Below are 13,679 nucleotides of genomic sequence, written 5' to 3'. Positions count from 1 at the left end.
AAAAGAAAAACAAAGCTTTTATCCACCATGGATAAATTAGGAAGAATTTGTTCTTCTTGGAAGGTGTCCAGAAGCCTGATCCTGCATGGTAGAAACCAATGAGCCCATTTTATGTAGGAACAGAACTGCTACTTGTAAAAGCTGCCCAGTCACGTAGCTTATTTGTTAAGTTTCTTCGGCTGACTCACCAGATTTCCTTTGATGTGAATGGCCTTCTTCTGGAAATTAATCCTTTTTTTCATAAGATTTCAGTAACAAAATGGTAATACGGTGGGGGTTTGATACAGATATGACACTAGTACCTAATAGAATTTGCTATTACAAAGTGTGCTTCTGCTGAAAAAAAGAAAAATGTACATACATATTTCATATATAAAAATATGTATATGAAAATATGTGCATGAAATTAAAGTAAGTCTTAGTGGCTTTAGACGTTATTCAGTCTTATGTTTGTGCTACTTTTTCATTCCCAATAGGCAACTGCTCATTTCTTAGCCATTGTATTCTATTTCAGCATTCATCAATCTTGAAGTCTGACTGAAACCCTGTAATAGACTTTGCATAACCTGTTCCTAAATTTTGGAGAAATTGATATCTTCAGCAGTGCAGAATGAAAGACTTCTTTTTTATTTTTGCCATGTTAACAGTGTATTAAATTGAAAATATGTATAAAATTTTAGAATATACTGTATACCAAAAACTTATATATCGTAAATACCATTTGCCCAGGATGTGTCTCCAGGGGCTGCTGTGCTGTAGCAGAAGTTGCATTTATTCAGGTTGTTAAAAATCGTTCTGTCTCCTTTTCTTATTAGTTGTTTTCTTAGACTTGGGTGGGGAGAAGCAAAACAAGAAAGTTCAGTATTACTACTCTCCAGGCTTACTATTAAGAAAAAAAGCATTAAGAAATAAGACTAGATCTGATCTGCTGCAAGAAAGGTTTTTGTGGCATTCCTTTCAACGACTTACCAAGCTCATTTGTCACTGTACTTTAAGCACTGAATCCCGTGCAGGCAGGAAAGGTTGAGAGGGAAGGAGGCAGGCACCTGCTGCATCTCTCTGTTTGGCTTGTTAACTTTGCCGAAGTTGCAGTTGGTTTTGAAAGCTCAGTTTTCAATGGAGTTAACAAATATCACTGCAAAATAGACTACTCTTCCCCTCAAAGAGGATTTACAAACTTCTTCCTCAAAATACAAGTACAGAGATACTGTTACCTTTTATCTGTGTTGAGATTGTAGATGAGTAACAGCTTGCATTAATATTTGACAAGGTTTGTTTTGTGTCACTGTCAGAAATGTAGCTGAAAATCTCTTTGGCTGGCTGGCTTGTACATGAAACTGTTTTTTTGTAAGATCTGGATGTGAAAATCTCTCCTGCCAGAGTTGTAGCTGTCAGATTCATTATCTTCAAAATTTATATTAACTTTTAATGGTGTTTTTCTTTCTGCAGAAACAGAAGGTGCACACAGCACAGATGCCAGCCCTCTCCAAGGAGTAACCTCTTCATCCCCGAGTGACACCAGCTCCCGCTAGTACCATGGGGCCAGAGGGTGGTTTCTTAGGCAGTGGACAGGTCCACGTCATCCTGTGGGGAAGTTTGGCAGCCATGACAACACTCTTGTTCCTCACCTTCCTCATCTTCCTCTGCTCCAGCTGCAACAGGTAAGGCTTGGGAGCTCAGCAGGCAGTAACAGTTCTTGAGTCAAATAGCACGGGGATTGAAACAGCTTCACCTGTAACTAGTTAGCAAGAAATACCAAGAACTTAGGTATAGAAATTTTAAAAGTACAGTACAAAACCTGTTTTTGGAGCAAACCTGAATTTGAACAATTCTGTCCATTCTAAAATCTAATATTTTTTTTTTCTTTTGCTGTGAAGGAAAAGCACTGTTGTGTTTGCTAAGTGCTTTCTCCTAAGCTGAAGCCTGGAGCACAGATGGATGCTGACTGTTAGCAGGTCACACTGCTAACCTGAAACTGAGAAAATTAGGTGGGCCAAACAGGACAAAAAAAGCATAGGTAAAAGGGAAAGGAAAACAATTTCTATGTATTTCAGCTTTGCTTTGGCCATTTTTGAAGACTGGGGAATTGACCCGGCCATTCAAGCCAAAATGAGTAAGAATCAATCCGTGATACTAATTAATGTCTTGTATTCATTCCTTATCCTTATTTTCTTTTCTGTAAGAGGGTTTAATTTCACCAGTACAGGCACTTCTGCTGACTTTATTTATTCACATTTCAAGGCCCCTTGCTGACACAGGGGCTGATCCGTGCGGATAGCACAGGGGAGCTGGGCAGCCTGCGCTCAGCCCGCGGTGCCCGTGCACCTGGGCAGTCCAGTTGGACCCTTCGCAGCGAGGAGTGGGACTGCTGTGGCCTGTATCGCTACATTTTGCCAGCATAGCTCAATCAGCCAAGTTTATAGACGGAAAAAAATCTATCCATAACTCAGTACAGCAGCAAAATCTTTGTTTTGGACCCTTATGTCTATAGGAGCATGTTCTTTCAGCCATTCAGCATTAAGAGCATTGAGGAAGGCTGTGTAGCCATAAAATACACTATATTGGCATAAGGTGCATCTACAGTGGAATTCTTTGCTTTTCAGCAGGATTTCTCCAATGCCCACATTGCAACAAATAGTCGTGGGCAAGACCAGACCCCAAAAGTTAGTTGAAACCTCAGAAAGTGTAAGTTGGAACTTGAAATTTCATGTGATTCAGGAGAAATGCTTTTGTAAGCTGTTAGGTGACATTTCAGTATCTTCCTATTCATCACAATTTCCTGTGATACCTATGTTAAAATGGTAGAAATGTGTGTGTGTGTGTGTGTGTGTGTGTATTTATTTTAAAGTATTAAACCTATTTTAAAAATCCTTAAGCCCACAAACATTGCATTTAGGTACCTTGTTTTGTCTTGTAACACTCCAGTCTTTGAAACTTCTGTAGAAAGATGTGTTTAAAAAAGAGTCAAAGCACTGAGTATGTCTTTGCAGTTACGCAGGTACATTGCCAGAAACTATGTGGTGATGCTCTCATTCTTGTGTTGCTAGTCTGGACACAGTATCTTTTATTTCAGGTCATTCTGTAGGGCAGGTTATTTGCACGTAAATGCAATTATGTAATTTTTTTTCCTAACTTACTGTTCAAAAATGGCTGAGAACATGGAAAACTGAACAAAATCTGCTCTTTCCAAAATGTCACAGTCAAAAAAATTTCCAGAGAGGAAATTAAGTATTTGTAAACTTTAACTCTGCTCTGCATCACTGCAGCTTTACTTGCTCTGTTTTTCTTACTTCCCAGTTAGGTACGATTTTAACAGTTGCTGATGTGGGAGGTGTGGTGCATTGCAGACTTTAGAAGCACGGATTGCATGTTGTCAGTATTTTCTCACCTTTTTGCTTGCCTTTTCATCTAGGGGAAGGACACTATTATTTTAAGCTCATAGTTTATTACAGTATCTCAGAATAAGAGCTGTAATTCCAAGGTGAAGCATCCTGAGTGGCAGTAGGCTGGATTTTGTGGGCCTTTTCTAATTCTTTGTAGCGTAAACACCTTTTCCTGACACAGTTTAAGGAACTCCCCAGGCAGCCTGTCACCAAAACATTTATCTCATGTATCTCTGAGCATTTCAGACATGATTAAATTGAGGATAATAATATTTTTATTATCATCAGTTACTTTTTACTGTGATCTTACACTGAACGAGAAAAAGGTGTGTGTGTGCTTGTTGTACCTCTTCAGGTATGTTTATCACCACCTTGCCTCAGTGGTGACCTTACACAGAGGTCATACCAGTCCCTGCAATAATTTTCAATTACTCTGTTTTCAATATTATTGTAAATCACAGTTCTGTTCCCTGCGGTGTCTAAGGTCTATTAATGATTGGCGTTTGTACATTAGCATAATCTGTAGTAACAGTTCGTATGTCTTTTTCATTAAGGGAAAAGAAGGCCAAACATCAAAATGGTGATCATGAAAATCTGATGAATGTGGTAAGTATTTATTTCTGGCAACTGATGCCTGTCTTGTGGTTGGTTTATACCAAGCTCCTTGCAAAATACTGCAGATTGGAAAATAGCCCAGGAATTTGGAGGTGGTTGACCAAGGGAAACTTTAACAGTTGCAGAACAGGAAGAGGAGGATAACTTGTGCAGACCCTGATAATCTGCACTTTCTCAGTGCTCTTTCTGCCCCCGTTGCACTCCACATCTCCCACCTTTCTTTCACAACAACTGCAGCACAAGTGCAGTGTAGCCTTTGTCAGCTGCTGTCTTCTCATGGGTTAAAGCCACGTCTGTCCCTATAAAGGTTGGAAGGGAGATCACTCCGGGCATGCTTGCATCTATTTGTTTTAACATCTGTAAACACAGGCACCTAAATCTTTGAGTATAGTCAGTATGATTTGACTCCTGCCAATAATACCTGTGAGTCAGACCTCCCAAGATGACAATGAAATTCGTCATGTATCTATTTATGCAAACATTTATTCCAATCCAACAGGGATTAGATCTCACTAATTTGTGTTGCAGCCTTCCGACAAGGAGGTGTTCAGCCACTCGATTACAAGTTTGGCTACAGAGCCCCCTCCAAGCAGCGACCAGAACGGGGCACTCAGCAATGGCGAGGGTGAGTGGCACAGCCCCTGCAGGTGGGCTGAACGGGCAGCGCTGTCCCCTGGCTCACACCTCCCACGCACATTAGCTGCACATCGGTGATCCCTCAAGTCTTGGTTTTCTAGCCATCGGCTTTCCAAGCACACAGTCACACCATTTGTCTGAGTACACTGCGTTTCACTCTGCTCGCCTCCGGAGGTCTGACACCAGATCAGCTGCTGTATCCCAGGGCAGTGGCCAGGCATGCAGCTCTCTGGAGGGGCAGTCACTCCTCTTCGCACAGGACACGATTCACATAAAATTTATAATCCAGTTAAAAATGCAGCAAGCACATTTGCCTTGCTGGGAATTTAGCAACACATCCTATGGAGAAGCTGGCATTTAGGCTGCATCTCCACTTCCCTGCTGGGCATGCTCTGGCACAGCCCTGTACCCCGGCTCCCAGTCCTCCACGCCAGCCAACACCAGGAAGGTGCTATGGTCCTCCTCGGGGCCACCAAGCTACAGCTGCAGATTGACCAGGCCATCAGGCAAAGACTGTGACATTCCCTAATCTTGTCCAGCTACAGAACTGGGATGTGACCAGAAGATGCAGTTGCACCTTCAAAGCTTCAAAAGCACTCTAGGAGGCTGTGGAATTATTTCAGGGCCTCCTTCAGGGACTCCAGCTTTGGACCATAGTCCTGCACTGTGCGAGGCTGTTGCTTGTATTTTTGTATTACAGGCAACATAAATAAGCGTCCTTTGTTTTCCTTGGTCTTTGCTTTGCTGAATGCTCAAAATGATTTGCAGTGAAGTACCAATGGAAAATATTTTGCTCAGCTGCACCTAAAAATAAACTTGCTCTCAGCTCAGAGCCGCTGGGAGCCAACTGATGTCTCCACACTAGGCATCGACACTGAGGGCTGCGCTCCCAACTTAGAGCTCACCTCCTCATCTCCTTGTGTAGCCAGAGGCCAAGCTATTCAGTCTTTACCCCTCAGAGACAAGCATCCAAAGGAATTTTTAAACTTTGGTTTTGCAGCTGATCACTGCTCCCATCCATTGTCTTGTTATGTGTTTCGGTGTGTAGCTAACGGAGGAACTCAAAGCGCAGAGCAAAGCCCTGCAGAAGGGAAGCATTTCTCTTTGCCACGAGTCGACACACATGCAGCCATCAAAGCCGCTACTAAAGGTGCACTGTCAACCAGCAGACAGTTTTCAGGCCATCTGATATTACACAGCTTACACTCTGCATAACAACCCTTCTGAATAACAGGAACCGATGTGCTTTCATTTCTTCTTTATGCTTTATGTATTCTTTCTGTTAATAGCGCTCTTTTTGCTGTTTCTACTAGCCTTTTGAGCAGGGGTAGGGCTATGGAAGCAGCACCATCAAATGTTGATTTTTTTCCTTTACCCAACCTGCCAGCATTGTGTTTATCTATGTCAACCCTTACCTGCAGCAACCCCCTCTGTGCTACTACCTATAACCACAGGTGCACAGAAACACGAGCTCTCATTGCTTCTGATTTATCTCCCCCCAGGCTGAAAGGGGTGGATGCTCTCATGCTCTGCACAGCACAGAAATTCCTGGAAGCAAGGGCCAGAAAGGGAAAATGTGTTCCAGCTTCTCCAGGATGTTTCCTGATGTCCTTCAGAAAGTCTCCAGGCATCCCGGGGAGTGAGTAGGACACCTTGCCTGTCTGCTATTCCTCCCTAGTTGTATGCAGGAGCCAAGTGAATGGAGAAGGATGTTTTCCTTTTCTTCTCCCATTTGCCATTCAGACAACTATTACTGTCTCACACCTCCAGTTCCATCCCGAGTTTTGCTGTCAGGGTACAGCTCCCTGCGGGTGCTGACTGCATGAGTCCGCGTGCCCTGAGCACAAAAGAAAGCAACATCCATGACAACCACTGAATCAAGGGTACTGATTGCTTCAGCTACTCCTTATGTCATCATGTCAAACACACTGAAGGAAATGGAATAATGGGTTGGTTTTGCTGAGAGAGTACCATAAAAACTGTACTAAGAGAAATAAAGCTGTTCAGAAGGGACTTTTCAAAGAAATAATGTGACGTAAAGTTACATACCATTTACTACCTGAAACATGCTTGTATGGTTTCATGTATACATCCCTGAATGCAGACAAATGTCACACATGTGCACTGCAAGATGAGAAGTCCCATAGATTTCAGTCCCTAATACCCTCTAGTGACAGTGACACGTCATCCACTTAAAATAACATGTTCTGCCTAACACTACTTTCTGAAGTCTAGTCTTCTCTTTTGTGCATATGGCTGGCTCGTTAGTAGGTTGTCAACCTACATTATGTGCTGCGAGACTAAGAGAAGCATGGCATAGCCTTCCAGTGAGGAGCTTCTGGTGTAGCACGCGGTGTGGCTGACTGCGGCAGGGCTGAGCAAAGTGTGATTCAGAGAAGATTTTGGCCAGCATGTTAAACAAGGTGAGGGCTGGGTAGGGAGGAAGCAAGAGCGCATTCCTTTTTGATTCCGAAGGACAGGCAAATGGAAAGAGGAAGATCTAACAAGGCTTTTTGTAAAGGCACTTGGTTCGAGGTCTCCCACCAGTGTTCCCCATCTGAGACTGTTGAGCAGTCTGTAAGCATTCAATGTCACTGAGTACAAGCCAGCTGAACATCCATGCATACCCGCACCTGCCCACCCATCTGCTGTTCTTACTGTGAATGCTGTTACATTCACTTGGGGGTGCATGGGGTATACTTGGGAGTATTTAAGATGTTGTGAGAAAGATATTTTAACAGTGAAGTGCAAAAATCTCTGTAGCTGAAACCTTTTGGTAAACAAAAAGCATGATGACCAATAGACATTTCCAGGAATTGGTATCATTTATCCCTTCCAATGAGAGACAAAACCAAAGTGATGCAGAGAGTATCAAATAGTACTCAACATGTAGTTACACCTTTGATTTAAATACTTCTGTATCATTTTCTCTAGTAGTCTCAGAGGACAGTACAACTGCCTGTATCCAGCCTTATGAAGAAGTACAGACATCTGATCTGCTAGATCAACAGGATAGTCTTGGAAAGTCTATAAAATGTCACCAGAGTCGTGAACTACCCAGTATTCCCCCTAACAACACCATGGAAACCATAATCTCAGCCAGAAATGCAGAAAATGATCAAGGTCTTGGAATGGAAGGGCCTTATGAAGTCTTGAAAGACAGCTCCTCTCAGGAGAACATCGTTGAAGACTGCTTGTATGAAACTGTGAAGGAAATCAAAGATGTTGGAGCAGCAGCCAGCATGGAAGGAAGCTGTAACAGCAAATCAAAGGCTTTGCTGACAACCTCTGAAGGTCAGAATCAGATTCCTGAGTGCAGAATTGAATCAGCAGAATATGCGTCTGTTGACAGAAATAAAAAAAGTCGCCAAAGTGCTAATTCAGAGAGCCCTCTTGAGAACACACCAGATGTAGAGGATGAGCTTCCCCCTCCAGTACCCATGAAACTTCTTGATGAAAATGAGAATGTGCAAGAAAAAGAAGTGGAAGAAGAAGTGACAGAAGGAGCAAGTAAACCAGAGAAGGTAAATCCTATAAATATTTGACCACATCAAACAGCCAAATAATGATAGAGAACATATGGGTGGTAGAGGATTATTTTTTTTAATAACAAAAAAATGCCATAAAACCCCAACACTCAGGGTGATGCAAGACTCTAAATTATGGAAATATGAAAATGTATAGTATAGTCTTTGCATGATAGGCTGGTACTTACTCCATTGCAGCCTATATTTTGGATTGTTGCAGTATGCATTTCGTAAGACTTTTCCCAAATATTACCCAGAAATTGCGTAGAAGACCTCTGCTTCTTTGTTTAATGGTATTATACTTGTGGGAGCTATTACAATAGGTATCCACTATCTCTGTGAGCATCTATATCTTGATCATACCCTACCCCTGCCTTTTTTTTCCCTAATGAAACCTCAACTTACAAAAAGAAGAGAGGAGCATTCTTGGTGGATGCCCTAACCTGAGATGTGCCTCCTTTGCTGAGCCACCGTGACTTAGCTGTGTTAGGCATCTGCTCAAAGGCACGTGTCTCATGTCTCTCTGTAAGAGAGAGGGACAGGAAGAGAGAGGGATTGCAAGTGTAGGCTTTTATATTTGTCAGATTCTGTATGTCACATGTAAACAGAGTAATGAATTTCTACCTGCTGAAATCTTGGCCAAAAGTTATGGGTTTTTGTCAGCTTATTCTTTCTCCTAGACCAGAACAAGTTAGTGGTGAACTCCTTGAAAAATAAGAATGATGACATTTTCAACAAATTATTTTCCCATTTTTAGTTTTTCACCAGAATTAATTTTAAGGATGCTCTCAGGTCGTTGCAGAGTTTTCATAAACTTGAGTTTGCATTTTTCAGAACTAGTTAGAGAACTTATTATTAATTGTGAATGAAAGAACTGTGATTTTAGCAGATTAATATAGTTTTGGTGTCTGAGTCATCAAATAATTTTAGGGTTTGATGAAAATTTCCAAAAAATCCTTAAGATGTGATGTGACATTTCAGTGTAAACATTTACCTGAAAAATCGTAGCAGAGTCGAGGTACTGTTACTTGTTTCTGGTTATTCTGTTACTTGAAGTATTTCAGTAATCTGGGCAGAGGGCAGAAACATACCTTGTTAAATAACTGACTGACTGTGTAATCTATAAAGCACAATAGAGTCAAATAAATAAAATGAAGAAGACTACTCATAATATAAAAATTCTTTACCTGGACTCTTCAGTGCACATTCTTACAAATAATGAGCTCGTTAAGTAAAAAATTAAGATGTGATTGTCATCAGTAATCCACCAACACTTCCCCCCTCCCAAATTCAGACCATATGTAACGTCTAATTAAACTTTTAGAGAAACAGCTTTCTGTAACAGTGACATTTTTCCTACCAGGTGTGAAAAGGCTTGCAGAAAATCATTGTATGTCCCAGGCACCGATACAAAGGAAAAGCATTTGCTGTTCCATAGCTCCCCAGCACACCATGTATACAGTGTCAGTAGCTGCAAGGAGTGGGAATTGATTAAAATGGTTCAGGTTTTGAAGGATTAATCAAGGGATGACACATGCAGCCCCCTAAGTGCCAGAAAGAAGGTGTTTGTCTAATTAAAATTTATTCAGCGCTAAAGCCATCCAGAGTTAAAGCTTCGGCAGCATCAGATAGTTCCCATGTTCGCTGCTAGGTACATGCATTATGCATCGGAGTGTGCACCTGTCCTGTCCTTGAGAGCTACAGCTCTTGCAGTCAAACAGACTCTATAGGCGTCTCCTTCTGCTTCCTCTCTTGTGAGCCTACTTAGCTGCCTTGTTTAATGTGACATCCATATCCCAGACTTTGCAACCTTCTGCCCTGACCCTGGGATGAAGAGGGAGGCTGGGCGTAAGTCATGTGAGTCTCTCTCACTACAATTTGCAAGTAGGCTTTGGTAGGGCACAAAGAAGGGATGGGCAGGGAGGCTGCTTGTGTAACCGAGACTTGTGCTGGCCAGCAGGGAGAGAACAGACCGTGTCCCAGCTGTTTCAGTCTCACCCTGTAAAAGAGACAGCCAGGATGGCCCCCAGCCCATGCCAGCTCCTGAAGCATGCTCATCTGGGATGAGAGGAATAGGTAGACAAAACCAGAGACTGTTCCATTATGTAATAGCAAGAGAAGGATAAAGTCTCCTTTCAAGATCCAGGCGTGCAATAAAAGGGTTAAAATTAATTATCTAAATTTGTTGTTGGCTGTGACCCAATCAAATCCTTTGAAGGTTTTGGTGAAGAAAGACACCTTTTTACAGGCCTCTTTCACCTGAAAAAACTTGGACATAGTTCTTCTAATAAAACTGGAGAGGCAGAATGATTTTTTTTTTTTTTTAGATCTTCCTTTTTAATTAAAAAAAAAAAGGAAGTACAGATCTCATTTTTCATCCAGGTCTTTCCAGAGTGAGCACTGGTAGACATGCTTTCCATGTGTACATCTGGCTGCTGCCATCTGATTTCAGACTTGCTCAGCCTGAGGATGGGCAAAGCATCTCTTACAGATGCACCAGAGGAGAATGGTCGTCTTGTTCTGGTGCCTGAGTCAGGAGCAGCAGCAGAGCCCAGGGGCAAAAAAATCAAGTGCTACTGAGGAACAAAAGGAAAGTGAACGGCAAATAAGGACACATGCTCTTTGTTTTGCTGCTGAGGTTTCAAGCCTAAGTTAAAATATTGCTGGGTAGAAGATGTTTAGGAGCAACTATTTTTTTCAGTTTCCAAGATGAAAATATCCTTCAAAACTGATGTGTCACAGGTTTTACATGTAGAAGAACGCTTAGGTCCCAGGAAAACAAGAACAGGATTGCCAGCATCCTGGGGTATTTGTCAGTACTTGAGTGGGAAACTGTAAAAAGGGGGCCTGATGTGGTGCTTATAGAGACAGTGATGAAAGAAAATAATTTCACTGAAGATTTTGCAAGCATACGTTTGTTTTAATGCATGAGGATGAAATTAGTAACAGCACAAAAAATATCCTGCAAATAAGAAAGACTAAACTGAGCTGCTGTAGTGAAGCGGATCCAATAAAAGGCCAAAGTATGTTTGAACAACTTCTTTTTCTCTGTTTTTCTTTTTTTTTTTTTTAATTTCTGGTTTTTGGTGAGTAAACAAACCACAGGTCAAAGAACACATTCTCCAGATGGTGAGACAGGGAAGCCCCCTGGGCAGCAGCAGGCAGACTTCAGTGCACTTTGGGTCCAGGTCTTCATTAGAAGTGTACCACGGGTTTGAAGCACGGTATTTACCAGAAGTAAAAAAACCAAGAAAAATGGAAGTAGGAAGGAATCTGTTGTAGTGAGCCTCTGCGGGAAAAAGAAGTCTTGTGTGTCTAGTACGTGCCTGGAAGCAGTATTTGATTGACTATGCTAAAAATAGCTCTGCTTCTCCACCTTGGTCTGCACTGGAGGAGGTCTGAAGCATTTTAGGTGAGAATTTGGGTGAAACTCCAAAATACAGCCCATTACAAACAGTGCTGAAAAGCTCCTGCTGAATCACTGTGGGGCAGGAGTCCAGCACCGCTGCCTCACCCCAGGGAGGAGGAATCCCAAGGCTGCTGTGAGGTACCGGGGGTCTTCATTGATGTAAGGCCCTAAGATATTTTTCATAAGAGAAAAATGCTTTATCCCCGATGTTTCGTGACCTAATTTCTATGAGACGCTTTACATGCTTGAAGTTAGATTTGATACCAAACCAAGCTCTCCATCCTTTAGTAACTTTGCTATGTGAACTGGACCCAGCCGATTTGAGCCAAAAACTCAAACCTTTGCGGATTGAGCTGCCCACCTCGGGGTGGGTTGCAGTACGTCTTCCCCGTGGTTGTGGTCTGAGTGGTGGAAAGGCAGCGCTGCCGTGCGCCTCTGCACAGCTGCTGCCTTTGGGGGGGGAGGAGGGCACGGTGCCTCCCTTGCAGCACTGCCAGGATCCATGGAACGAAGGGTAACAACCATTGGGAAGGTGCCGGCTGAGTTTTGGTCTTTTGTCGTCTAAAACTGTATCTGAAAATCACGTGGAAGGCCAACTAGTGTGTCACAACAGCTGACTTTTAATTGTTCAAAGGCCTTTGCAGACTCTGTCTTGCTTCATTAGAAATGGAAAGGCAGGGATACAGCAGAGCAGAGTTTGGTTTAACCGTTACATTATTTTTACCCTTTTCAGGTCAGGACAAGAGCAGATACATTAAAAAGCACTACTCAGGGCTACTATCTCCAGATGTACTCTTGATATTAGGGATATTAGCTATGTAAAATGGAACTAGTGAGCAAATGACAGTAAAATATAATGTAATGATTGTAACAGCAGGGTTTTATTACAGGTTTTGGACTGTTGACTGGTAATGAGCCTTTTTTTTTCTTTATTTCTTCTGTTTTTTACAGAGGCTTAGTTCGATGTCTTACAAGTCTCGAGAGGAAGATCCATCTCTTACAGAAGATGAGGTAGGTTTCTTGCATGAAATTCAGTAGCTAACTAGAGACCTTTTTGCAGGCAGAAATTAGCATAAGCTCTGCATGATTAAGCAGGATCTAAGAAAGGTGAAATTTCTCTGAAGGGAAAATGAAAGCTGAAGTTTCTCTTCACATAGTTTGTACTGCCACATTCCTAAAATCAGAGGTGTTCCAGCACATGGCTGTATCAGGACAATAGTGTAAAAAAATAAAAATTGGTGTCAGAAAATAAGGGGAGGCCATAATTAGCTGATCATTAGGGCAGCTTCTTGATTTGGATGATGAGCTCTACTTAAGAATAATAATCAGCAGCCCTTTGAAACATGCTCCACCTTCCCCATGCAAAGTGTCTGGGGCACTGGGAAATAAACAGAAACACAATAAAAGCACTGGAACATAAACTGTTCTTTAAAATGTCTGTTAGTCAAATAAATTGAGGAGACTGAAACAAAGAAAAACAGAAATAAGGTTGCTTGGGATCATCTCCAATACACCCGTGCAATTTATAAATATGTTCTCCGGACATAAAAGTAAACACAAACTTGGCAATGAGCTGAGTGAGCTAATGCTTTCTCTGGGAGGAGCTCTCCCAGACATTAATGAATAAATTGATCCTTGAGCTGGGTTCATGTAATTAATGCTGGAAAGGGTACAAGTATGGATGAGCAGAAAAGCCATTTTCTGTTTGGTTGGCTGAAAACAGTACAAAGAATTGCAATCTGCAACTGGATGTCTCTCTTCATTAAAAAAAAAAATTTAAAATACAGAATTAACAGAAGCGATCTGGTTCACCTGCACCAGTCAGTATTGCTTAATGGTAATGGACATTTTCATGTCCATCTACTATTTTAATTGGATTGATACAAATCCAGAGTGGTCTTGCATGCTTGGGAAAGACTTTATATGTAACAGAAGAGTTATATTGCAATCGGGGTAGTAGGTACGAGAGAAGCAGTGCTGGGAAATTCAGCTATCTACCCTGTGCAAGGAGTGGTATCCACTTGGACTGGGAGAGGGAGTCAAGAGTGACTCCCTGTGCTTGGTGCCGGCCCCGCAGTGAGCCCTGAGTGGAGGGACATGTGTGTATGG

The 13,679-nt window shown here is 42.0% G+C and overlaps 1 protein-coding gene across 12 annotated transcripts in view; it reads left to right on the top strand.

Annotated features, from left to right (window-relative positions):
- Positions 1-13,679, top strand: part of PAG1 (phosphoprotein membrane anchor with glycosphingolipid microdomains 1) — a 116,008-nt gene that overhangs the window by 92,104 nt on the left and 10,225 nt on the right. For 10 of the 12 annotated variants that reach the window (XM_040585737.1, XM_040585730.1, XM_040585733.1 and 7 more), the window contains 5 exons: positions 1,450-1,661; positions 3,938-3,989; positions 4,527-4,623; positions 7,569-8,158; positions 12,522-12,581. In XM_040585737.1, coding sequence (XP_040441671.1) covers positions 1,537-1,661; positions 3,938-3,989; positions 4,527-4,623; positions 7,569-8,158; positions 12,522-12,581 — 924 coding nt within the window. In that variant the 5' untranslated portion in view covers positions 1,450-1,536. Of the gene's footprint in view, positions 1-1,449; positions 1,662-2,641; positions 2,686-3,937; positions 3,990-4,526; positions 4,624-7,568; positions 8,159-12,521; positions 12,582-13,679 lie in introns of those variants that run through there. The other 2 variants (XM_040585740.1, XM_040585741.1) reach the window with 2 other exon arrangements.

The sequence above is a fragment of the Falco naumanni genome, chromosome 3, assembly GCF_017639655.2.
Source record: "Falco naumanni isolate bFalNau1 chromosome 3, bFalNau1.pat, whole genome shotgun sequence".
Classification (NCBI taxonomy): domain Eukaryota; kingdom Metazoa; phylum Chordata; class Aves; order Falconiformes; family Falconidae; genus Falco; species Falco naumanni.
This window is presented reverse-complemented; position numbering and strand designations above follow the sequence as displayed.